At 38.9% G+C, this 27,200-nt stretch overlaps 1 protein-coding gene across 6 annotated transcripts in view; it reads right to left on the reverse strand.

The window, feature by feature from the left end:
* Positions 1-27,200, reverse strand: part of ULK4 (unc-51 like kinase 4) — a 593,349-nt gene that overhangs the window by 512,598 nt on the left and 53,551 nt on the right. For all 6 annotated transcript variants that reach the window (XM_049099948.1, XM_049099952.1, XM_049099949.1 and 3 more), the window contains exon 17: positions 20,990-21,068. In XM_049099948.1, coding sequence (XP_048955905.1) covers positions 20,990-21,068 — 79 coding nt within the window. The remainder of the gene's footprint in view (positions 1-20,989; positions 21,069-27,200) is intronic.

A 27,200-nucleotide genomic window follows, 5' to 3' on the forward strand; every position in this document is an offset into this window, starting at 1 on the left:
GATTACCCTCTAGGACCCCTCAGGTAGACTACATTCTATCTCCACCATCACTGTGCCTCACTACCACCATCCTCCCCTTTTCCACTTTTTCTTTTTCTTTTTTCTTCTCTTTGTTTTGGTTTTTGGCTTTTTATTTTTACTACTTCATTTAAATTTTTTTTTCACTTTAGTGGTCCTTTTGTTTTATTTTATTCTGTTCTTTTTATTTTCTAGTCTATGACCTCTTTAGAATCATCTAGGGTATATTTTACTTAGGTCGTGGTTGGTGTTTTTGACTCAACCCACTCATTCAACCACTCTGCACTGGACAAGATGACTAGAAGGAAGAATTCACCACAAAAGAAAGAACCAGAAACAGTACTCTCTGCCACAGAGTTACAGAATCTGGATTTCAATACAATGTCAGAAATTCAACTCAGAAGTACAATTATAAAGCTATTGGCGGCCCTGGAAAAAAGCACAAAGGACTCTAGAGGTTTCATTAATTCAGAATTTAGATCTAATCAGGCTGAAAGTAAAAATACATTAAATGAGATGCAATCCAAACTGGATGTTCTAACTGCTAGGGTTAATAAGGTAGAAGAGAGAGTGAATGACATAAAAGACAAGTTGATGGAAAGGAAGGAAGCTGAGGGGAAAAAAAGAGAAAAACAATTAACAGCCCATGAGGAAAGGCTTAGGGAAATAAATGATAGCTGGAGAAGGAAGAATATACGTCTAATTGGGATTCAAGAATAGGCTGAGACAAAAAGAGGACCACAAAGTATGTTTGAACAAATCATAGCTGAGAATTTCCCAAATCTGGGGAAGAAAACAGGCATTCAGATCCAAGAGATAGAGAAGACTCCCCGAAAAATCAATAAAAAAAATTCAACACCTCAACATTTAATAGTGAAACTTGCAAAATTCAAGGATAAAGAGAAAATTCTTAAAGCAGTGTGAGACAAGAGATTCTTAACTTATATGGGGAGAAATAGCAGATTAACAGCAGACCTCTCCACAGAGACCTAGCAGGCCAAAAAGGGCTGGCATAATATATACAGGGTACTAAATGAAAAGAACATGCAGCCAAGAATACTTTATCCAGCGTGGCTGTCATTCAGAATAGAAAGAGAGATAAAGAGCTTCCAGGATACGTAGAAACTGAAAGAATACGTGACCACGAAACCAGCTCTGTATTAAGGGGGCACCCTTAATAGGAAAGGGTGGGAGAGAAAGAAAGAGGGAGCCCAAAGAAACAATCCACAAAAACAGAGACTGAATAGGTAATATTATGACACTAAATTCATATCTTTCAATAGTTACTCTGAACGTGAAAGGGATAAATGATCCCATCAAAAGATGCCAGGTTATCAGACTGGATAAAAAAGCAAGACCCATCTATACACTGTCTACAAGGGACTCATTTTAGACCTAAGGACACCTCCAGCCGAAAATGATGGAGTGGAGAGCCATTTACTATTCAAATGGTCCTCAAAAGAGAGCTGGGATAGCAATCCTCATATCAGATAAATTACAGAGTTCATATCAAAGACTGTAGTAAGAGATGACGAGGGACACTATATCATACTTAAAGGGTCTATCCAACAAGAACACCTAAGAATCATAAATATTTATCCCTCTAATGTAGGAACTGCCAAGTAGATCAATCAATTAATAACCAAAGTAAAGAGAAACTTAATAATACACTAATACGAAACTTCAACACGGCACTTTCAGCAAATGACAGATCTTCTAAGCACAACATCTCCAAAGAAACAAGGGCCTTAAATGATACACTGGACCAAATAGATTTCACAGATATATAAACAACTTTCCATCCAAACGTAACTGAATACACATTCTTCTCAAGTGCACATGGAACTTTCTCCAGAAGAGACCACATGCTGGGTCACAAATCAGGTCTCAACCGATACCAAAAGATTGGGATTGTCCCTGCATATGTTCAGACCACAATGCTTTGAAACTAGAACTCAATCACAAGAAGAAACCTGGAAGAAACTCAAACACACGGAGGTTAAAGAGCATCCTACTAAAAGATGAATGGGTCAACCAGGAAATTAGAGAAAAATTAACAAGATTCGTGGAAACTAATCAGAATGAAGATAAAACCATTCAAAATCTTTGGGATAAAGCAAAAGCAGTCCTAAGAGGGAAACACTGCAATACAAACCACTCTCAAAAAACTGGAAAAAAAACTCAAATACACAAGCTAACCTCACACCTAAAGGAACTGGAGAAAGAACAGTCAAGCCTACACCAAGCAGAAGAAGAGAGATAAGATTTGAGCAGAACTCAATGAAATAGAGACTAGAAGAACTGTACAACAGATCCACAAAACCAGGAGAGTTCGCTCTTTCAAAAAATTAATAAGATAGATAAATCCCTAGCCAGCTTTATTAAAAAGAAAAAGGACTTAATAAAATCACGAATGAAAGAGGAGCAAACATCGACATGGTGGAACTGGAGGGTACTGTGCTGAGTGAAATAAGTCCACTGGAGAAGGACAAACATTATATGGCCTCATTCATTGGGGAATATAAAAAGTAGTGAAAGAGAATAAAGGGGAAAGGAGAAAAAATGAGTGAGAAATATCAGAAAGGGAGACAGAACATGAGAGGCTCCTAACTCTGGGAAACAAACTAGGGGGGGTGGAAGAGGAGGTGGGTGGGGGGTGGGGGTGACTGGGTGAAGGGCACAGAGGGGTCACTTGATGGGATGAGCACTGGGTATTATTCTATATGTTGGCAAATTGAACACCAATAAAAGTGAATTTATATAAAAAATACATACATACATTTACAAAAAGAAACAGGAGCAAACACAACAAATACCAAGGAAATACAAACAATTTTAAAAACATTATGAGCAGCTAGCTGCCAACAAATTAGGCAATCGAGAAGAAATGGATGCATTTCTGGAAAGCTACAAATTACCAAAACTGGAACAGGAAGAAATGGAAAACCTAAACAGGCCAATAACCAGCAAGGAAGTTGAAGCAGTCATCAAAAACTTCCCAAGACACAAAAGTCCAGGGTCAGATGGCTTCCCTGGGGAATTCTATCAAACGTTTAAAGAAGAAATAATACCTATTCTACTAAAGCTGTTCTGAAGGATGGAAAGGGACGGAATACTTCCAAACTTGTTTTATGAGGCAAGCATCACCTTAATTCCAAAACCAGAAAAAGACCCCACCAAAAAGGAGACTTATACGCCAATATCCCTGGATGAACACAGATGCAAAAATTCTCACCAAGATACTAGCCAATATCCAACAGTACATGAAGAGGTTTTTCACCAGGACCAAGTGGGATTTATCCTCGGGACGCAAGCGTGGTTCAACACTCATAAAACAATCAGCATGATAGATCACATCAACAAGAAAAAAAACAAGAACCATATGATCCTCTCAATAGATGCAGAGAAAGCATTTGACAAAACACAGCATCCATTCCTGATTAAAACTCTTCAAACTGTAGGGATAGAGGAACATTCCTCAATATCTTAAAAGCCATTTATGAAAACTCCACAGCAAATATCATTCTCAATGGGGAAAAACAGAGCATTTCCCCTAAGATCAGGAACACAATAGGGATGTCCACTCTCACCACTGCTATTCAACATAGTACTAGAAAGTCCTAGCCTCAGCAATCAGACAACCAAAAGAAATAAAAGGTATTCAAATTGGCAAAGAAGTCAAACTCTGCCTCTTTGCAGATGACATGATACTGTATATAGAAAACCCAAAGACTCCACCCCAAGATTGCTAGAACTCCTACAGAATTCAGCATGTGGCAGGATACAAAATCAATGTACAGAAATCAGTGGCATTTCCATGCACTAACAATGAGACTGAAGAAAGAGAAATTGGGGAATCAGTCCCATTTACAATTGCACCCAAAACCATAAGATACCTAGGAATGAACCTAACCAAAAGGTAAAGGATCTATACCCTAAAAACTACAGAACACTTCTGAAAGAACTTGAGGAAGACACAAGGAGATGAAAAAACATCCCATGCTCATGGATTGGAAGAATAAATTTTGTGAAAATATCTGTGCTACCGAGGGCAATTTGCACATTCAACTCAATCCCTATCAAAATATCATAGACTTTCTTCACAAGGTTGAAACAAATAATATTGAGATTTGAATTCAGAGAATACCCCGAATAGCCAGAGGAATATTGAAAAAGAAAACCAAAGCTGGGGACATCACAATACCGGATTTCAAGCTCTACTACAAAGCTGTGGTCATCAAGACAGTGTGGTACTGGCACAAAAGCAGACACATAGATCAATGTAACAGAACAGAGAACCCAGAAATGGGCCCTCAATTCTATGGCCAACTAATATCCAATGAAGCACTTAAGAATATCCACTGGAAAAAGGACAGTCTCTTCAATAAATGGTGCTGGGAAAATTGGACAGCCATGTGCAGAAGAATGAAACTAGTCCATTCTCTAACACCATACACAAAGATAAACTCAAAATGGATGAAAGATCTAGTTGTGAGACAAGATTCCATCAAAATCCTAGAGGAGAACCAGGCAACACCCTTTCTGAACTTGGCCACAGTAACTTCTTGCAAGATACATCTATGAAGGCAAGGGAAACAAAAGGAAAAATGAACTATTGGGACTTAAGATAAAATGCTTCTGCACAGCAAAATAAACAGTAAAAAACTAAAACACAAACTACAGAATGGGAGGAGATATTTGCAAATGACGTATCAGATAAAGGGCTAGTATCCAAATTCTATAAAGAACTTATCAAACTCAACACCCAAGAAACAAAAAATCCAATCATAAAATGGGCAGGAGACATGAACATAAATCTCACAGACAAAGACATAGACATGGCCAACATGCACATGAGAAAATGCTCTGCATCACTTGCCATCAGGGAAATACAAATTAAAACCACAATGTGATACCACCTCACACCAGTGAGAATGGCGAAAATTAACAAGACAGGAAACAACAAACGTTGGAGAGGATGTGGAGAAAGGGGAACCCTCTTGCACTGTTGGTGGGAATGTGAACTGGTGCAGCCACTCTGGAAACTGTGTGGAGGTTCCTCACAGAGTTAAAAATAGAGCTGCCTCCTGAGGGGAAAATACACTGCAATACAAGCATCCATCCAAAAACTGCAAAGAACTCCAATACAAAAGCTAACCAAATAGATCCTACACCCAGCAGAAGAAGAGAGCTAATAAAGATTCCAGCAGGGGGCTGCGCGGCCCCAGGAGCAGCTCGGAGAGGCTCAGGTGGTGGCTCCGCGGAGATGAGGCTTCCCAGCCAGGACTGCAAATCCAACAGTGCAGGCCCGGGAGCACAGGGCACCGGGGACACAGCCCAGGATCTGGCCTCCCCCCAGGACAGGCAGAGGCCAGGAGGGCCCAGGACATCAAGGACGCACCTGCCCAGAGCTGAGCAGATCAGCGGTCCCGCCCCCAGAGCATCCAGGCCCCTGCAGACCGAGAGCTCCATAGTTACTGCGGGAGCTGAATCCAGGGCTCCAGAGCTGTCCACTGCCACTGTGGTTGTTCCTCCTGGGGCCTCAAGGGGAAAACAACCCCCACTGAGCCTCACAGTCGCCTCATGGGATAAACAGGATAAACAACACTCACTGAGCCCTGCACCAGGCAGGGGGCGGAGCAGCTCCCCCAAGTGCTAACACCTGAAAATCAGCACAACAGGCCCCTCCCCCAGAAGACCAGCTAGACGGTCAGGGGAAAAACAAATTATTGACCAAGCAGCACTGGAAAGTTCCAGGGGAAATCAAGGGACTTACAGTATACAGAATCAGAGGATACTCTCCCTTGTTTTCTTTTGTTTTTTGTTTTTTTTTTTTTGCTTTTTGATTTCTGTGTGCTTCCCCCACCCTTCTTTTTCCCTTCTTTCTTTTTCTTTCTCTTTTTTTCATCTCTTTTCTTATTTTGTCCTCTTTTCTTTCCTTCTCTCCTCTCTTTTTCTCCTTTTCCCAATACAACTAGTTTTTGGCCACTCTGCACTGAGCAAAATGACTAGAAGGAAAACATCACCTCAAAAGAAAGAATCAGAAACACTCCTCTCTCCCACAGAGTTACAAAATCTGGATTACAATTCAATGTCAGAAAGCCAATTCAGAAGCACTATTATAAAGCTACTGGTGGCTCTAGAAAAAAGCATAAAGGACTCAAGAGACTTCATGACTGCAGAATTTAGATCTAATCAAGCAGAAATTAAAACTCAATTGAATGACATGCAATCCAAACTAGAAGTCCTAACGACGAGGGTTAACGAGGTGGAAGAACGACTGAGTGACATAGAAGACAAGTTGATGGCATAGAGGGAAACTGAGGAAAAAGACACAAACAATTAAAAGACCATGAAGATAGATTAAGGGAAATGAACGAAGCCTGCGGAAGAAAAACCTACGTTTAATTGGGGTTCCCGAGGGTGCCGAAAGGGACAGAGGGCCAGAATATGTATTTGAACAAATCATAGCTGAAAACTTTCCTAATCTGGGAAGGGAAACAGGCATTCAGATCCAGGAAATAGAGAGATCCCCCCCTAAAATCAATAAAAACTGTTCAACACCTCAACATTTAATAGTTAAGCTTGCAAATTCCAAAGATAAAGAGAAGATCCTTAAAGCAGCAAGACACAAGAAATCCCTGACTTTTATGGGGAGGAGTATTAGGGTAACAGCAGACCTCTCCACAAAGACCAGGCAGGCCAGAAAGGGCTGGTAGGATATATTCAGGGTCCTAAATGAGAAGAACATGCAACCAAGAATACTTTATCCAGCAAGGCTCTCATTCAGAATGGAAGGAGAGATAAAGAGCTTCCAAGACAGGCAGGAACTGAAAGGATATGTGACCTCCAAACCACCTCTGCAAGAAATTTTAAGGGGGACTCTTAAAATTCCCCTTTAAGAAGAAGTTCAGTGGAACAATCCACAAAAACAAGGACTGAATAGATATCATGATGACACTAAACTCCTATCTCTCAATAGTAACTCTGAACGTGAACGGGCTTAATGACCCCATCAAAAGGCTCAGGGTTTCAGACTGGATAAAAAAGCAGGACCCATCTATTTTCTATCTACAAGAGACTCATTTTACACAGAAGGACACCTACAGCCTGAAAATAAAAGGTTGGAGAACCATTTACCATTCGAATGGTCCTCAAAAGAAAGCAGGGGTAGCCATCCTTATATCAGATAAACTAAAATTTACCCCGAAGATTGTAGTGAGAGATGAAGAGGGACACTATCTCATACTTAAAGAATCTATCCAACAAGAGGACTTAACAATCCTCAATATATATGCCCCAAATGTGGGAGCTGCCAAATATATCAATTAATAGCCAAAGTTAAGGCATACTTAGATAATTATACACTTATACTTAGGGACTTCAATCTAGCTCTTTCTATACTCGAAGGTCTTCTAAACACAACATCTCCAAAGAAACGAGAGCTTTAAATGATACACTGGACCAGATGGATTTCACAGATATCTACATAACTTTACATCCAAATTCAACTGAATACACATTCTTCTCAAGTGCACATGGAACTTTCTCCAGAATAGACCACATACTGGGTCACAAATCAGGTCTGAACCGATACCAAATATCGGGATCGTCCCCTGCATATTCTCAGACCATAATGCCTTGAAATTAGAACTAAATCACAACAAGAAGTTTGGAAGGACCTCAAACACGTGGAGGTTAAGGACCATCCTACTAAAAGATGAAAGGGTCAACCAGGAAATTAAGGAAGAATTAAAAAGATCCATGGAAACTAATGAGAATGAAGATACAACCGTTCAAAATCTTTGGGATGAAGCAAAAGCAGTCCTAAGGGGGAAATACATCGCAATAAAAGCATCCATCCAAAAACTGGAAAGAACTCAAATACAAAAGCTAACCTTACACATAAAGGAGCTAGAGAAAAAACAGCAAATAGATCCTACATCCAGCAGAAGAAGAGAGTTAATAAAGATTTGAGCAGAACTCAACGAAATCGAGACCAGAAAAACTGTGGAACAGATCAACAGAACCAGGAGTTGGTTCTTTGAAAGAATTAATAAGATAGATAAACCATTAGCCAGCCTTATTAAAAAGAAGAGAGAGAAGACTCAAATTAATAAAATCATGAATGAGAAAGGAGAGATCACTACCAACACCAAGGAAATACAGATGATTTTAAAAACATTATGAACAGCTATACGCCAATAAATTAGGCAATCTAGAAGAAATGGACGCATTCCTGCAAAGCCACAAACTACCAAAACTGGAACAGGAAGAAATAGGAAACCTGAACAGGCCAATAACCAGGGAGGAAATTGAAGCAGTCATCAAAAACCTCCCAAGACACAAGAGTCCAGGGCCAGATGGCTTCCCAGGGGAATTCTATCAAACGTTTAAAGAAGAAACCATACCTATTCTCCTAAAGCTGTTTGGAAAGATAGAAAGAGATGGAGTACTTCCAAATTCGTTCTAGGAGGCCAGCATCACCTTAATTCCAAAACCAGACAAAGACCCCACCAAAAAGGAGAATTACAGACCAATATCCCTGATGAACATGGATGCAAAAATTCTCAACAAGATACTGGCAAATAGGATCCAACAATACATTAAGAAAATTATTCACCATGACCAAGTAGGATTTATCCCCGGGACACAAGGCTGGTTCAACACCCGTAAAACAATCAATGTGATTCATCATATCAGCAAGAGAAAAACCAAGAACCATATGATCCTCTCATTAGATGCAGAGAAAGCATTTGACAAAATACAGCATCCATTCCTGATCAAAACTCTTCAGAGTGTAGGGATAGAGGGAACATTCCTCGACATCTTAAAAGCCATCTACAAAAAGCCCACAGCAAATATCATTCTCAATGGGGAAGCACTGGGAGCCTTTCCCCTAAGATCAGGAACAAGACAGGGATGTCCACTCTCACCACTGCTATTCAACATGGTCCTCGCCGCAGCAAATAGGGAACAAAAACACATTAAAGGCATTCAAATTGGCAAAGAAGAAGCCAAACTCTCCCTCTTCGCCGATGACATGATACTCTACATAGAAAACCCAAAAGCCTCCACCCCAAGATTGCTATAACTCATACAGCAACTCGGTAGCGTGGCAGGATACAAAATCAATGCCCAGAAGTCAGTGGCATTTCTATACACTAACAATGAGACTGAAGAAAGAGAAATTAAGGAGTCAATCCCATTGACAATTGCACCCAAAAGCATAAGATACCTAGGAATAAACCTAACCAAAGAGGTAAAGGATCTATACCCTAAAAACTATAGAACACTTCTGAAAGAAATTGAGGAAGACACAAAGAGATGGAAAAATATTCCATGCTCATGGATTGGCAGAATTAATATTGTGAAAATGTCAATGTTACCCAGGGCAATATACACGTTTAATGCAATCCCTATCAAAATACCATGGACTTTCTTCAGAGAGTTAGAACAAATTATTTTAAGATTTGTGTGGAATCAGAAAAGACCTCGAATAGCCAGGGGAATTTTAAAAAAGAAAACCATAGGGATCCCTGGGTGGCGCAGCGGTTTAGCGCCTGCCTTTGGCCCAGGGCGCAATCCTGGAGACCCGGGATCGAGTCCCACGTCGGGCTCCCGGTGCATAGAGCCTGCTTCTCCCTCTGCCTGTGTCTCTGCCTCTCTCTCTCTCTCTCTCTCTCTCTCTCTGTGACTATCATAAATAAATAAAAATTAAAAAAAAAAAAGAAGAAAAACATATCTGGGGGCATCACAATGCCAGTTTTCAGGTTGTACTACAAAGCTGTGGTCAAGACAGTGTGGTACTGGCACAAAAACAGACACATAGATCAATGGAACAGAATAGAGAACCCAGAAGTGGACCCTGAACTTTATGGTCAACTAATATTCGATAAAGGAGGAAAGACTATCCACTGGAAGAAAGACAGCCTCTTCAATAAATGGTGCTGGGAAAATTGGACATCCACATGCAGAAGAATGAAACTAGACCACTCCCTTGCACCATACACAAAGATAAACTCAAAATGGATGAAAGATCTAAATGTGAGACAAGATTCGATCTATATCCTAGAAGGGAACACAGGCAACACCCTTTTTGAACTCGGCCACAGTAACTTCTTGCAAGATACATCCACGAAGGCAAAAGAAACAAAAGCAAAAATGAACTATTGGGACTTCATCAAGATAAGAAGCTTTTGCACAGCAAAGGATACAGTCAACAAAACTCAAAGACAACCTACAGAATGGGAGAAGATATTTGCAAATGACGTATCAGACAAAGGGCTAGTTTCCAAGATCTATAAAGAACTTCTTAAACTCAACACCAAAGAAACAAACAATCCAATCATGAAATGGGCAAAAGACATGAACAGAAATCTCACAGAGGAAGACATAGACATGGCCAACACGCACATGAGAAAATGCTCTGCATCACTTGCCATCAGGGAAATACAAATCAAAACCACAATGAGATACCACCTCACACCAGTGAGAATGAGGAAAATTAACAAGGCAGGAAACAACAAATGTTGGAGAGGATGTGGAGAAAGGGGAACCCTCTTACACTGTTGGTGGGAATGTGAACTGGTGCAGCCACTCTGGAAAACTGTGTGGAGGTTCCTCAAAGAGTTAAAAATAGACCTGCCCTACGACCCAGCAATTGCACTGCTGGGGATTTACCCCAAAGATACAGATGCAGTGAAATGCCAGGACACCTGCACCCCGATGTTTCTAGCAGCAATGTCCACAATAGCCAAACTGTGGAAGGAGCCTCGGTGTCCATCGAAAGATGAATGGATAAAGAAGATGTGGTCTATGTATACAATGGAATATTACTCAGCCATTAGAAATGACAAATACCCACCATTTTTTCAACGTGGATGGAACTGGAGGGTATTATGCTGAGTGAAATAAGTCAATCGGAGAAGGACAAACATTGTATGTTCTCATTCATTTGGGGAATATAAATAATAGTGAAAGGGAATAGAAGGGAAGGGAGAAGAAATGGGTAGGAAATATCAGAAAGGGAGACAGAACATAAAGACTCCTAACTCTGGGAAACGAACTGCGGGTGGTGGAAGGGGAGGACGACGGGGGTGGGGGTGAGTGTGTGGGGGGCACTTGACGGGATGAGCACTGGGAGTTATTCTGTATGTTGGCAAATTGAACACCATTAAAAAATAAATTTATTATTTAAAAAAAAAACCATGAAGATACATGAAGATAACAGGCTCCTGAAATAACCTAGGGATATAGCACCAGGTTGTCTTCTGTAGGGCTGCATAAATCACTGACACTCCCGGAGAGAGAAAACTGTTGTTTTTGGGTATGGATAGAGACAAGGCTGGCTAGACAAGCAAGGAAAAGCTGGCCATCCTCAGCACCATGGCTTTTCTCAGTGGGTCTTCTTGTTTCTTTCCTGAGTAGTGTTTCCCACACAGGAAGGGCTTATACATATTAGTTTCCTTCCTCGGTTTTATTGGGGGTACAAAATAAGTCCTGTGTAAGAGATGATCTCTGTCCATTTGGGACCCTGCAATTGAAAAGGGGAAATAAAACATGCCCAAGAAAGAAGTAGGAGGCTTTATGCATATAATGTGAAAGACTGCTATGGATAAATTACAACAGACCCAGAGAATTAAAGTTTTTAAATTTAAATGAGAAAAAAAATAGGGAAAGGGATTATAAGGAAAAGGAGAGGAACTGAATGGGAAAAATTAGAGATGGAAACAAACCATGAGGAATCCTAACTCTGGGAAACAAAGGGTTATGGAAGGGGAGGTGGGTAGGGGGATGGGCACTAAGGAGGGCACTTGATGGGATGAGCATTGGGTATTATACTATATATTGGCAAGTGAATTGAAATAAAAACAAATGGAAAAAATTTTTTTAAAAAAGCAGTGACACATCTTCCATAGATCCATCTAATTGGTCAAATTTTGGCTCCTAGGAATCCCTGGTCTGTGGGATTTTTCAATCCTTGGCCACTGTTCTCCTTAGAGTCATCAGATGAACCTCCTTACAGGGTTGTACACTCTCCGGGATTTCAAATGTCTACTTGGCAACCACATGGACACCAAATGACATCCTGAAAAATCAGACAACTGGTTAAAATCAACAACAACCACATAAATGATGAAGACAGGGACTACGTGGCCTTCCAGCCTGACAACCCTTAATGGAAAACAGTGAACATGGGATTCTTGGGCCTGCTGAGAGCATGACCAAAACGAGGGAATTATTAAAATCAAACACAGAGACCAGACTTAAAAACTCCCTGAGCAGATAAAACCAGTTAGTCATACAAACAAAGCTTAATTTAACTTATTTTGAAGAACAAGCAAGGATAACTTGACCTAGGTCACTTCTTGCTTTTCTTCTGGATACTATAAGTAAAATGTAAACAGTTCTCCAAAATCAGTAGGAGGTAACCACTAACCAATTCCCTTTAAGAAAATTCCAGTATTATAACCAATCACCGTAAAGACTAAATACTCCCTGCCTTCACGTATATAAGCTGCTTTTTACCACAGACTACTTCTTTTTTTTTTTTTTTTTTTTTTTTTTTTTTTTTTTTTTTTTTATTGGTGTTCAATTTACTAACATACAGAATAACACCCAGTGCCCGTCACCCATTCACTCCCACCCCCCGCCCTCCTCCCCTTCCACCACCCCTAGTTCGTTTCCCAGAGTTAGCAGTCTTTATGTTCTGTCTCCCTTTCTGATATTTCCCACACATTTCTTCTCCCTTCCCTTATTTTCCCTTTCACTATTATTTATATTCCCCAAATGAATGAGAACATATAATGTTTGTCCTTCTCCGACTGACTTACTTCACTCAGCATAATACCCTCCAGTTCCATCCACGTTGAAGCAAATGGTGGGTATTTGTCATTTCTAATAGCTGAGTAATATTCCATTGTATACATAAACCACATCTTCTTTATCCATTCATCTTTCGTTGGACACCGAGGCTCCTTCCACAGTTTGGCTATCGTGGCCATTGCTGCTAGAAACATCGGGGTGCAGGTGTCCCAGCGTTTCATTGCATTTGTATCTTTGGGGTAAATCCCCAACAGTGCAATTGCTGGGTCGTAGGGCAGGTATATTTTTAACTGTTTGAGGAACCTCCACACAGTTTTCCACAGTGGCTGCACCAGTTCACATTCCCACCAACAGTGTAAGAGGGTTCCCTTTTCTCCACATCCTCTCCAACATTTGTTGTTTCCTGCCTTGTTAATTTTTCCCATTCTCACTGGTGTGAGGTGGTATCTCATTGTGGTTTTGATTTGTATTTCCCTGATGGCAAGTGATGCAGAGCATTTTCTCATGTGCATGTTGGCCATGTCTATGTCTTCTTCTGTGAGATTTCTGTTCATGTCTTTTGCCCATTTCATGATTGGATTGTTTGTTTCTTTGGTGTTGAGTTTAATAAGTTCTTTATAGATCTTGGAAACTAGCCCTTTATCTGATATGTCATTTGCAAATATCTTCTCCCATTCTGTAGGTTGTCTTTGAGTTTTGTTGACTGTATCCTTTGCTGTGCAAAAGCTTCTTATCTTGATGAAGTCCCAATAGTTCATTTTTGCTTTTGTTTCTTTTGCCTTCGTGGATGTATCTTGCAAGAAGTTACTATGGCCGAGTTCAAAAAGGGTGTTGCCTGTGTTCTTCTCTAGGATTTTGATGGAATCTTGTCTCACATTTAGATCTTTCATCCATTTTGAGTTTATCTTTGTGTATGGTGAAAGAGAGTGGTCTAGTTTCATTCTTCTGCATGTGGATGTCCAATTTTCCCAGCACCATTTATTGAAGAGACTGTCTTTCTTCCAATGGATAGTCTTTCCTCCTTTATCGAATATTAGTTGCCCATAAAGTTCAGGGTCCACTTCTGGATTCTCTATTCTGTTCCACTGACACAGACTACTTCTGATCCTCATTCCATGTTCTGAGTGCTCCTAGTTTACAAACTATCCCTTTGGTATGTGCACAATAAACTTTTACTAATTACTACTTCAAAAAAATTAAAAAAATAAAAAACCATCTGAATACTGACTGACAGGATATTCAGAAAACACTACTGATTTTGTTGGGCATGATAACAGTGTTGTGATTTTTTTTTAAATTCTTTTCTGTTAGACAAATACACTGAAATGTTTATGAATTAAATATGGCATCTGGTATTTTTTTAAGATTTATTTATTTATGACAGACACAGGGAGCGGCAAAGACATAGGCAGAGGGAGAAGCAGGCCCAATGCGGAACTCAATCTCAGGACTCTGGGGTCACAATCTGAGCCAAAGGCAGACATTCAACCACTGAGCCACCCAGGTACCCTGACATCTGGGATTTAAAGAAAAAAAACAAACAAAACAAACAAACAAACAAAAAAACATTCTACCATAGGAAGGGGGGGAAAGGAGAGGGAATGAGATGGGGAGGAGGAGGGTAGAAGGTAGAGAGAGATGACAACATTGGCAAAGTGCTGGTGAATACTAGAAGTGAACGGTATCCCCTGATTCTGGTCTATTTTTATGTATGTTGAAATTTTCCACAATAAAAATGTTTAATGAAAGGATCAAACTAGAATGTCTGCTAATTTTCCTTCCAGCTCTAAATAGATTCTATTAGATTCTATATTCAACTTCATAAAGTACAACCAAATCTATGAGCCAGAACATCAGGAATACTTCTTAAAAATTATTACATATAAGAATCATAATCATTACAGGGTGGTAAGTATGTTGTCTAGGAAGAAAGGCTTAAGAAGCTGACTATCTCTTTTGTAGAAAAAAAAATGAAGAATGTAATAAATGCTTCTAAATACATACAAGAGATCATGACAGCTCTTTCCTGTGGCACTGGTGAAAGAGTTAGATGAAAGAGACTTAAATTATACCAAGATAGCAAAATAGCTTTTTCTCCATCTCTTCTCTTTGTAACAAATTATACTGCCATACTTTCCTACCATTCTTTTAATCATTTATTAAATCCTTCAACACTGACTCAGTACCTAAAATACTCATTGCTCTGCTGGCCAGGCACTGTGGGATACAAAGATAAATTATTAAAAAAAAAAAAAAAAAAAAAGTTGTACACCTTAAATGCCTGTAAGATCTTCAACCACATTTTTTTTCATCTACCAGTAGTAAACCTACTATTGAAATCTGTCCTATCTCACACTTGAAATTTTATATGATTTCCTGAAGAACTATCTACGAACACTTACAATTATGAGTATTACAGAAACCTGGTCTCCAAAAATCTGAAGCTAAGATTCATCTATGGACTCCCGCCTCACAAATCCCCTGAAACGACTGCATTTTTCTGTACAGGCTGCCACGGTGTTTGTTGATCTCAAATGGTAATAACGGACAATGGAATAAAACTACATGCCATGCAGTAAAAACTCCAAAAACCTGGGAAAAGATGAAACACTGTACTGTATACCTGTTAAACCAGCTTCTTGAAGTTGAAAGATAAATTCTTAAACTTGTAAAACTTTGTTTCCAGTGTTTGAGTGCCCTCTACTGGCTGCCCTAATTATCACAACCAACTGTTCATAGGAATTCAGAGTGAGTGTGAGGAATAAAAGATGGAATCATCAGGAACACGTGGCACAATTTCAAGTTACTCTGTGAATTTCTCATTCTCCACAGGAACTTAGTTCACAATATGCATAATTCAGAAGTTCCCACAGATAACTCCTTACACACTATTGCATTTTTTAAGTAAGTATAATGTTTTCCAAGTTTTATTTCAAATAAAACATCAACAGTGCATGAATGAAGGACATAAGAACCTCAGGAATTAACACCCATTCCTCCCCCCTTGATGGAGGCAGCATCAAGAACACAGTGTTTCATAAGGAAGAGCAACAGGACCTAGGCAGTATTTTGAGAACAGGAGGTACACAGTCTCTGAACAGAGGGAAGCATTGGGTAGTAAACAAACTGGAGGGCACACAGAGACAAGTATGGTTCAAGAACTGTCCAACCACACACACTCGGTGGCAGCAGCAACAGCAACTGCCAGGGGGACAGACCATGGGCATGGAGTCAGGGGCTGAGCTAAGCATGTCATTCAGGGTGACTGACAGGTCCCCAGAGGGCTTCTGCCCAGACCCACAGGAATTCCTCCAGCAGTGGACAACAGAATATACTGTCTGCAGTCACAGCACACGGAGCCCCCAAACATAAGGACACCCCGTGGGTTCAGACAACCTCTTAGTTCCAGCCCTGGCCTCCAGCCCATCTTCCCAGATTCAGACACAGGGCACCTCTTATCTCCACACCTTCCATGGCTTCTGCCTACATCCACCTCTCCTTCATCATGTCCAGCATCAAGAGGGAACTGACCCTCCCCACAAGAGCCTTCACAGCCCTGACACTTCTGAAATATAGAGATCAATCTTTCCCAGGAAATGTCCTACTGATGTCTAGGACAACCAGGTGATTCATTCAGGCTTGCTGCCCTGTGCTGGGGTTCATCATTCACAATGCTATTTAGTATGCCATTGTGTGACTGTGACACACTTCATCCATTCTACTGTTGATACACAAACAGGTTATTTCAAATATAGGGCTGTTGCAGATAATGCTGGTGATACACCAGCATTACATGTCTTGTACATGTCACTTGGTACACTAGGTTGCAAGGTAGGGGATGCCGGCTTACAGAGTAGAGATGTGCTCAGTTTTCCAGTGTGGCTGTGCCCAGGGCCATTCCCAACAGCAGCATACAAGCCTGTCTTCTGCTCAGTACTTTCACTAACATTTGGGACTGTGAGACTTCATTTTTGCCAAACTGGTGACTGTTTTGCTATTTCATTTTGGTTTTGATTTGCATTTCCCTGATACCTTAGGATGTTCCATATTGAATATTAGAATTTATATTGGCGAGACCTGGTTATTAAAGCCTGCCTTCAAATATAACAGTAATAAGCCAATCTGTCAACACTTTGAAATCTATCCAGAAAGAAAGCCTATATCCAGAATAAAATAATTTTTTACTGCCTCTACCACTACAAACCTGGTCCAAGTCACCATCACCCCTCATCTGAACTACCACATACCATAGGCTCTTAAAGTGGTCTCTCTACTTTGCCCCTGTCCTCGTAACACAGTAATCCTCTTCAAATGTAAGCCACATCAAGGCTCTCCTCTGACCAAATTCCTCCAATGGCTTCCCATCTCATTCAGAATACAGTCCCAATTCTGACTAGGGCTTACGACAAGCTTGGCATCGATGACCTAGCCCTGGCTACCTCACTAACATCATCTCCTGTATTCTCCTCTTGAGTCTCTCTCTCATTTAGTTCCAGCTACATTACCTCCATGTTGCTCCTCAAAGCATGCTAACCACTCTTCTATCACCCGTCCTTGGCACCTGCTGCTCACCCTTCCAAGTGAGGAAACCTTCCCTTCAGGTTTCTGCTTAGAGGTTCTTCTCTAAGGCTTTCCATGACCAACCCATCTAAAATAGTGCTAAAATAGTACCACCTCATCCTTCCCAAACCCTACCAGCCTACTTTATCTTTTTCATTGCATCTATCGCCACCTCACACTAGATATCTGCTCTCTCCTCACACTAGAACATAGACCCTATCAGAATGGGGATTTTTATCTCTCTGCTCAGCACTGTACCCCAGTGTACAAGACAATACCTTGTATATACACAGCCACTGACACATATTTGTTAAGGAACAAAAGAGTATCAATACACAAAATAAAATGTTATCTATGAATTTCTTCTAGAACAAGATAAGAATTTGCCTGGAGTAATAATGGTCTTTCCGCATGTAACACACTACCATGCCCAGAACAGATAATAAATGCTTCAATTAGTAAAAGAACAAATTTGCCTTTTCCTTTGCTATTCCCTTCTCTCCTACCCTACCAGATCTTCTAAAACAATGCAGAATTTACTTCCATATTACCATTAATTTTTTCATAGTATATGTATTCTTTTTTACGAATCCATTCTTTCCAGGTTATACTTCATTTAACAGCTACTATTTGGACTTAAATGCTAATGGATTCATTGTTTGCTTTAAGATTTTATTTATTTATTTGAGAGATAGTGTGAGTGAAAGCAAGCATGAGTAGTCGGGGCAGAGGCAGAGGGAAACATAGAAATAGACTCCCCACTGAGGAGAGAGCCTGACACGGAGCTTGATTCCAGTACCCTCAGATCATGACCTAAGCTAAAGGCAGATGCTTAACCAACTGAGCCACCTGGTGCCCCGGATTCATTGTTTATATTTGCTTCTTTTTTTTTTTTTTTTTCATTTTTTATTTACTTATGATAGTCACAGAGAGAGAGAGAGAGGCAGAGACACAGGCAGAGGGAGAAGCAAGCTCCATGCACCGGGAGCCCGATGTGGGATTCGATCCCGGGTCTCCGGGATCGCGCCCTGGGCCAAAGGCAGGCACCAAACCGCTGCACCACTCAGGGATCCCTATATTTGCTTCTTTACGATACCTGAAAATTTGGTTAGAGGCAGCTACTCAAGTAGCTTGCTCAAGCGCAAATTTTTTAAAAAGTTGGTGAAATTAAGACTGATATTAAGAAATTTTTAAAAAGACTGATATTAAGACTGAGTCTCTGATTTTCTGAACAAGTCTTCTTCCTGTCCTGACAAGTAGGCAATAGGATGGCTGTACAGAGAAATTCAAGGTCACATGATCCCTTAAATGTTCTATTACTATTGTTTTCTGTATCCTCAGTTTGTAGTGTTACAAATAAATCATATGCAAGTCTAATTTGCCTTTGTTTATAATCTGAGTTTTGGTTTTTTCTCTTGTAATTACAAATTTCACCAGGATAGGTCTGAATGTGCATTTTTTTCAATGTCTTGCCTGACATTTGATGAAACCTTTCATCTAAAGATTGAGTCTTTCTTTAGCTCAGGGTGAAATTTTCTTCTATTATTTCTTTCATGAATGTTTGCTTTGATCTCTCCTTCTTGAAATCCCATTATGTTTATCTTAGATAAGTGCTGTCCAACAGAAATACAATTCAAGCCACAAAGGTAATTTAAAATTTTCCAGGAGCCACATAGAAAAAAATAAAAAGTGAAATTAATGAAAATATCCAAATATGTCCAAAATATTATCATCTGAAAATGTAGTCTGTAAAAAATTTCCAGGTGAGATGCTTTCCTCCTCTTCTCCCCCAATACGGAGTCTTCAAAATCTGATATGTGTTCTCTACTTGAAGCTCATCTCAATTCAGACTATCTGCTTTTCAAAGGTTTGATAGCCATTTTGGGCTAGTGTGTGCCATATTGCTCAGCAGAACAGATCTTCTGGAACTCTTTTCCAAGCTTTTTTATTTTTTACTTAATAATTTTTAACCTTTCCTTTTCTTCTGAATCCTAAGAGAAAGCATCCAGCTGATCTTTAAATCCACTAACTTAGCTTCCTAAAATATTTACCCTACTCATGATGGTGCCTATTGAACATTTTTTTTTAAGATTTTATTTATTTATTCATGAGAAACAGAGAGAGAGAGAGAGAGAGAGAGAGAGAGGGGGGCAGAGGGAGAAGCAGGCTCCACACAGGGAGCCCGATGCAGGACTCGATCCCTGGACTCCAGGATCATGCCTGGGTCAAAGGAAGTCGCCAAACCGCTGAGCCACCCAGGGATCCCCCCCTATTGAACATTTTAATTCAACAGTCATGCTTTACACCTCCAGGGCCTCACTTCATGGCCCACTGCTCCTGATTATCTAGGAATGCCCTCTAGAACGTCAGGACTTGGTCTTAGAATTTTAACTTCTTCTATCTCCGACAGCCACACTTGTATTGAAAAATCTTGCTCTGAGTCATCGGAAAAAGTCCCCACTTTTGAGCTACTAAAGCCTCTCTGCTTAGTGACACTGCCCTACGTGCTGGGTCTTTTAAAAAAATCTAATCTATGTATCTCCAATAGCCAAATTGGGTACCACCAGGGGTCACAGAGGCCACAATTCACTCTTCTTGGTCCAAAAAACAATAAAAAGGTTAGACTTAGTGACATTTCCTGTAGTGGCTCAGAAATCTCAGTTTGTAGGAAATGGGGATAGAGTTAAAAAACAAAGGAAATCCTTAAATTAACTGTCCATTTCATGTCCACTTAGAGAGACCAGGGCTAACTGAGATGCCATCCCAGGAACCGGTTGAGATACTGAGAGTTACAGAATATTTTCCACCACTACATAAAGTTCTATTGGGCAATACTTGGCTAGATGATTCCTCTTAAAGCCCCAAATACCACATCACAGGTTCTGGCTCTCCAAAAATCCCTTCTTCCCACTTTCTCCTTCCTTCAGTTGTTCTTGCTCTTGCCCCTAAAAGCCTTGGTTCTTTTCGCCTATTTCAACTCCTGACACTCCTCTAGTCCAAGGGATAAAGGACACTCAAAAAGGCAGTACAATGATAGCATTCACTTGATGGAACTTAGATGTACTGATTAACTTGGAAATGCTTCCCAGTATCAGTACTTGAAAAAAAAAAAAAATGCCTGATATTTCTAAGTATCTTTCAAGCATGCATGGCCATTTAATACTGGGATCATTGTCAGAAATAACCGACAATTGGTGAGGATGAAAACACTAAATTCTAGGTGAAAAGGATTTTAATCTGAAGTATGAACTGAGCTTCAACTAGGAAATAAATTAGGTATAATAAAATGTTGCTAGACTACAAGAAAACTCATAATAAAAGACCTACCCAAAAATTCTTGAAATAATACTGAACAGAGCCCACAAGCCTTTTAACTCTGCCATATCACCTTTAATAACAGAATACGTTGTAAATGTGCAGCTATGTTTACACCTAAGGGTCTACTGAGGTTATTTTCTAATTGCCACAATTCCACAAAGAAAACTTAAGTGAAAGTCAATGTACGCTGCACGTTCTAAATTACAAAATCAGGAACAACCATTTTTTTGTCATTTGTAACAGTTCAGTAATAAAAGAGAATTACCTCGGTAACAGGTGTATTTTCCTGGAGCTCAGTTGTATGCAAGGCCAGTAAACCAATCACCCGAGCAACCTTGGCCCGTCTGTAAATGAAGAAAAATAAGCTCTGAAGAGGAAAATTAGGGACCCAAGTAACCAACCCTGGTTAATTACGTTACACAATGTGAGCATTAACAAAAGATAAAAATGAGATGTGCCAGGGTGAGCATTTACTCTCCCACCTATATGGTCCTTCCATACGCGAAGAGACATGAACAGCAATGCCCTCTGCAGGACCCTCTGTTAATGACTAAGGTTGAACAAGTTGTGCTTTAGTATTAAATGCAAAATAAAATTTTGGCAAGGCCTAACCAAAGAGGAGAAGGAAAATGTATTTAACCCTTTTACTTCTAAGTACAGCACTATTTGGCTAAAAGTTATGTCCTACTTATTAATAGACCAGTAATTTTATACATAAAAGGTAAAAAATATCAGAACAGTTAAACATATATTTACATATCTACTTTTATAGAAATTTTTACAATGGTAGATCTTACAAATATTGTTCTAAAAACTACTAGTTTTAGTGAGGAATTTGTTTCATTATCCAACAGAAAATAAGGTTGAAAAATTATTAAATATCATTTTCAGATGGTTTGCATAAGTTTGGTCCTAAGATTTTATTTAATTGGAAATGATTGAATATATGAGTTGATGAGAACCGTATTTTTTTTCCCTTGAGAACTGTATTCTCATTGATGCTTACATATTCTCTGAGCTAATCAGTGTGTACATCAGCCAGAGACCTCTACTTTTCCAGTTATTTACACAGGAGGGAAAATAATTAGAGAAGTATCATAGGGAAGTGTTCATGCTGTCAGAACTCTAACATACAGACATAATTCTTAGGGATTTCAACACTTCTTGAATTAACCATTCAAGTCTCTCAACAAGTTAAAGAAGTCCTAGGCATTTGTATGACTAGCATCTTGCCTCTAAATAAAGATTATACTGTTTATTCACTGTACAGTGTTATGTAAGTGTACAATATAGTGACTCAACACTTCCATACATCACCCAGTGCTTATACAAGTGCCCTCCTTAATCCCTATCACCTATTACACCTATCCTCTCACCCACCTTTCCTCTGGTAACCAGTTTGTTCTTTTAAGAGTCTGTTCCTTGGTTTGTCTCTCTCTCTCTTTTTTTTTTTTTTTTTTTTCCATTGCTCCTTTTTGGTTTTTTTGCTTATTTGTTTTGTTTCTTAAATTCCACATAAAAGTGAAATCATATGGCTTTTGCCTTTCTCCGGCTGACTTATTGTACTTAATATTATACTCTCCAGCTCCATCCCGATTGTTGCAAATGGCAGGATTCCATTCTTTTTTATGGCTGAATGATCCACTGTTGTGTATATATATCTTCTTTATCCAATCATCTATCAATGAACACTTGGACTGCTTCCATAGTTTGGATATTGTAAATAATGCTACAAAATACATAAAGGTGTATGCATCCCTCTGAACTGTTTTTTGTATTAAATACTCAGTAGTGCAATTACTGAATCATAGGGTAGCTCTATTTTTAATTTTTTGAGGAAGCTCCACACTGTTTTCCACAGTGGCTACACCAGTTTGTATTTCTACCAACAGTGCACCACCACATCCTCACCAATACTTGTTATTTCTTCTGTTTTTATTTTAGCCATTCTGACAGGTGTGAGGGGATAGCTCATTGTAGTTCTGATTTGCATTTCCCCAATGATGATTGATGCTAAGCATCTTTTTAAGGATCATTGGCCATCTGGAGGTCTTCTTTGGAGAAATGTCTGTTCATGTCTTCTGCCCACTTTTTAACTGGATTTGTTTTCTGGATGTTGAATTATATAAAAGTTCTGTATATATTTTGGATACTAACCCTTTTATTGATAGTTCATTTGCAAATATCTTCTCCCATTCAGTAGGCTATCTTTTAGTTTTGTTGATTACTTCCTTCACTGTGCAGAAGCTTTTTATTTTGATGTAGTCTCCAAAGTTTTTTTGGCTTTGATTCCCTTTGCCTCAGGACACCTATCTAAAGAAAATGTTGCTATGGCCGATGTCAGAGACATTACTGCCTGTGCTCTCTTTTAGGATTTTCATGGTTTCAGGTCTCACATTTAAGCACTTGATCCATTTTGAGGTTATTTATGTGTATGGTGTAAGAAGTGGTCCAGTTTTCCCAACAGTGTGTGTTGAAACGACAGGCTTAAAAAGATTATACTTTAAAAGTAACCATTTGAAAAAGATTTGGTAGGACATTGGATCAAAAGTTACAAGAAAAAGCATCTAGTCACTGCTCTGCCACTACCTCATTTTCTGACCACAGCCAAGTTGATTAGGTTTCAATTTTCACACGTGTGCAATTTTGAGGGATAGATGGATTAACTTCTAATTTTTTTTTTTTACAATGAAGAAACAAATGCTTATTATCAAAAACTGACTAATGACAGAATGACTAAAATTAACAAGTCAGGAAACAATAGATGTTGGTAAGGATGCAGATTAAGGGGAACCATCTTACACTGCTGGTGGGTATGTAAACTGGTACAGCCACTATGGAAAACAGTAGGGAGGTTCCTCAAAAAGTTGAGAATAGAGCTACCCTACCACCCAGCAATTGCACTACTAGGTATTTATCCCAAGGATACAGACATAGTGATTCAAAGGGGCACCTGCACCCCAATGTTTATAGAAGCAATATCCACAAGCCAAACTATGGAAAGAGTCCAGATGTCCACTGACAAGAGGAATGAATAAAAAAAAGATGTGGTGTATATATATACAATGGAACATTACTTGGCCATCCAAAAAAAAAAAAAAAAATCTTACCATTTGCAAGGACATGAATGAAACTAGAGGGTATTATGCTAAGTAAAATAAGTCAATCAGAGAAAGACAAATACCATATGATTTCACTCGTATGTGGAATTTAAGAAAGAAAACAGATAAACACAGGGGAAGGGAAGGGAAAACAGAGGGAGGCAAACCATAAGACCATAAGAGACTATAGGAAACAAACTGAGAGTTGATTGGGGTAGAAGGAATGAGGTAACTGGGTGATGGGCATTAAGGAGGGCACTCATAATGAGCACTGGGTATTGTATGTAATTGATAAATCACTAAACTACCTCTAAAAATTTAAAAATTAAATTTAAAATCAATTAATTAAAAATCAATTGTTTAAAAACTGGACTAATGAATTAGAGAATGCAAAGCAAAAACTAACTTATCTTGGCTCAAGGACAAGCCCAAAGTACTTAAGAAACCTTATTTTTTTCAATCTACACAAATAATGCCTACAAATAATGCCTAGAAACATGTACTATAACATGATCATTAATATTTCCCGAATCTCATCAGAAACAATTCTTTTTAGGATAAGAGAAAACACACTATCTTAACATCCTTCTAGTTTTAAATTATAAACTATTTAAAGTAATAAAAACATTTCTCAGTTTATACCAAACACTTCATATAACTATATCTTATATGTGATGCTGTCAAAAATCAGGCTTATCAGTTTTCTTACTAAATTACTAAATTTCACCACTTTGGGTGCCCCTAATATCCCTTTACACTGTATCTCAGAAGTATATTCATATACTTGACATATGACATATTCAGGTATTCATGACAGCACAGAAAATTGCACTGGCCAATAACCTTTGTGCAATGACAGATATGTTCCAAATCTAAATTGTTCATGCTATATAGAATATATCCATCAGTCACATGTGACTATCAAGCACTTAAAATATAGCTGGTCCAAGTGAAGAACTAATTTTTTTGTGGAATTACTTCTAAATTTAAATTTTAATAACCACATGCAGCTAATGGCTACCACATGAGAGTAGATCTAAAATGTTGTAGTTCCTTCTTCATGTGTTTACCTGTTTATAATTTGTGTCCTCCAACTGGCCCAGAAGGTCATGAATATAAGACCTGGTAGTGCTCAACAATGCAAAAACCAAGACAGTACCTTGCATTTAGCAGGCCCTCAATAAATGTTTGTTGAATGAACAGTACATTGACATCAAAAAAAGATAACTAAATGATCAGTAGGAGTAGATAAACATATGATTGCATGAGGTAAACAAATGTGGAACAGGGTTTCCAACATAAACCTCAAACAAAAATTTAAGGCTAACACCGCTAAATGAGAAAAAGATTCCTCGTAAATTAAAAGCAGGATAACCTAATAAAGGGTATTGTTATACATCATATAACAAAGAATTATAAGTAAAACCAAGAGTAGTGGGAAACTTCAACCTACTTCTCTTCCAAGTACAGTAAGAAGGCCAAAATGAAACCCATAATAAAATTAGCAAGGTCAAAATAACAGATGTATATACCAAACTTACTACCATCTACCAACAGTGACCACACTCACTCAGTGAGAGGCAACATTTATTACTCTGAAATTAAATATCCTGGGCCCAGTTTTGTCCCCACCGTAAGAGAGACGGGGGGACAGCTCCTTGGCTAGTTACTCATACTTTGTGTGCCTGGTTACTTTTATGTTAAATAGAACTACAATATGTACCTCCACAAGTTGTTCAAAGAATCAAAAGAGAATTCATGTGAAGCAATTACCATATCATCTGGCATTTAATATGTGTTGTAGGAGTTAGCTATTATTACATCATTTACTACATTAATAACATTTTTTAAAATGATTTTATACTGGACCACAAAAATAAATGCACAGAATCCCTAAATGCAGAAATTATATAGAACACGTTACATTATAAAAGTGAAATAACAAAAATGAAGAAAACAAACATATATAAATTCAGAAGTACTTTTTCAATTTTCATTTGATGCATGAAATATACAAATGTCCATCAGTCACAACCACAATCAACACAAATAATACCAGTTGCAACCTAGGAGCATTCTGCTGCTTTATGGAGAAGACTGGACACTGACATCTACCTTTCTGTTCCCTTAAGGGTCTGCTCAAAGAAAACATAATTTATAATTAAATGATAACTAGAAACAGAAAGAAGCGCTGAAAGTAGACCAAAATGTTTAAGAAAATCCCAGATGATCAGCATAGATGAAATCATATTGACAGAAAATGAACAGAAGAGATCCCTAAGAACCAAAGATAAAGGCAGATTTTCCCAAGGAAGCCCCATAGAGACTCAGTAAACTAAAACAGAAGGTGAGGATGAGCCACTGGATGACCACCAGATTACAGAACTGTACAATGAACAAGTGAGCCAACCAGGTCTTGCTGCCTTCCTATCTCCCTCCCTGGTATGCAAAATAAACCCTGCAGTCCTGGCCTCCAGCATAAAAATGGAAAATTATTCCTACAGTAAGCAATCTTTCCTAAGGCAGGATTCAGATGTGGATGTGGGGACCAGAGACTGTGGTCCTCCACACCAGATACTAGAGTAGAAAAGGGGGGTTAATGGAGGAAACCCAACTCCATCCCAAAGAAAAACCCATCCTGGCAACACTTGAGTAGGCTTCCAGCCTGCCTACCAGGTCTTTAGCCAGCTGAGCTCCCAACATATAAGTCAACTAGCTAACAGACATCACCATTCACATGCCAGCCCTTTCCCTTAAAGAAGTTGGAGAAACAGACTTAGAGAAGCAGGAAATCTGTATTGCCAACTGATCAATTCAACCATTTATTCATAATATAAATTAAGTACCTAAGACCACCAAGAATTTGAGGAACCAACAGCCCTAAAAAGCAAGACCATGATGAAAAAGAAGTGACTCACAGGCTAAGGAGATAAGAATAGAACTCGTATAATCCTAATGTTTAATCCTAAATTTTAGTCATAACATTTATAACCCTAAATTCTGTTCCAAAATAGGATTTTTATAATCCTACATTTTATCCTCAAATTCAAAAGTACATTATAGACCAAATTCAGGCAGCTAAAGAATCAGAACATAAAAAGTTGATTAATATGATTGTTGAAATAAAACAGAGATACTCAAGAATAAAATAAGCAGGGATAGATATCAAACTTGAAAGCTCAAAGATAAAATTAAGGGAGATCACTGAAAGTCTGGAAGCTCTTCAAAAGACTGAACAAAGAATTACTACATGACCCAACAATTCCACTAGGTTTATATCCAAATGAAATGAAAATATATCTTCACATAAAACCTTACACACAAATGTTCACAGCAGCATCATTCATAATAGCCAAATTTGGAAACAACTCAAGT

This window comes from Canis lupus, chromosome 23 (assembly GCF_003254725.2).
Source record: "Canis lupus dingo isolate Sandy chromosome 23, ASM325472v2, whole genome shotgun sequence".
Classification (NCBI taxonomy): domain Eukaryota; kingdom Metazoa; phylum Chordata; class Mammalia; order Carnivora; family Canidae; genus Canis; species Canis lupus.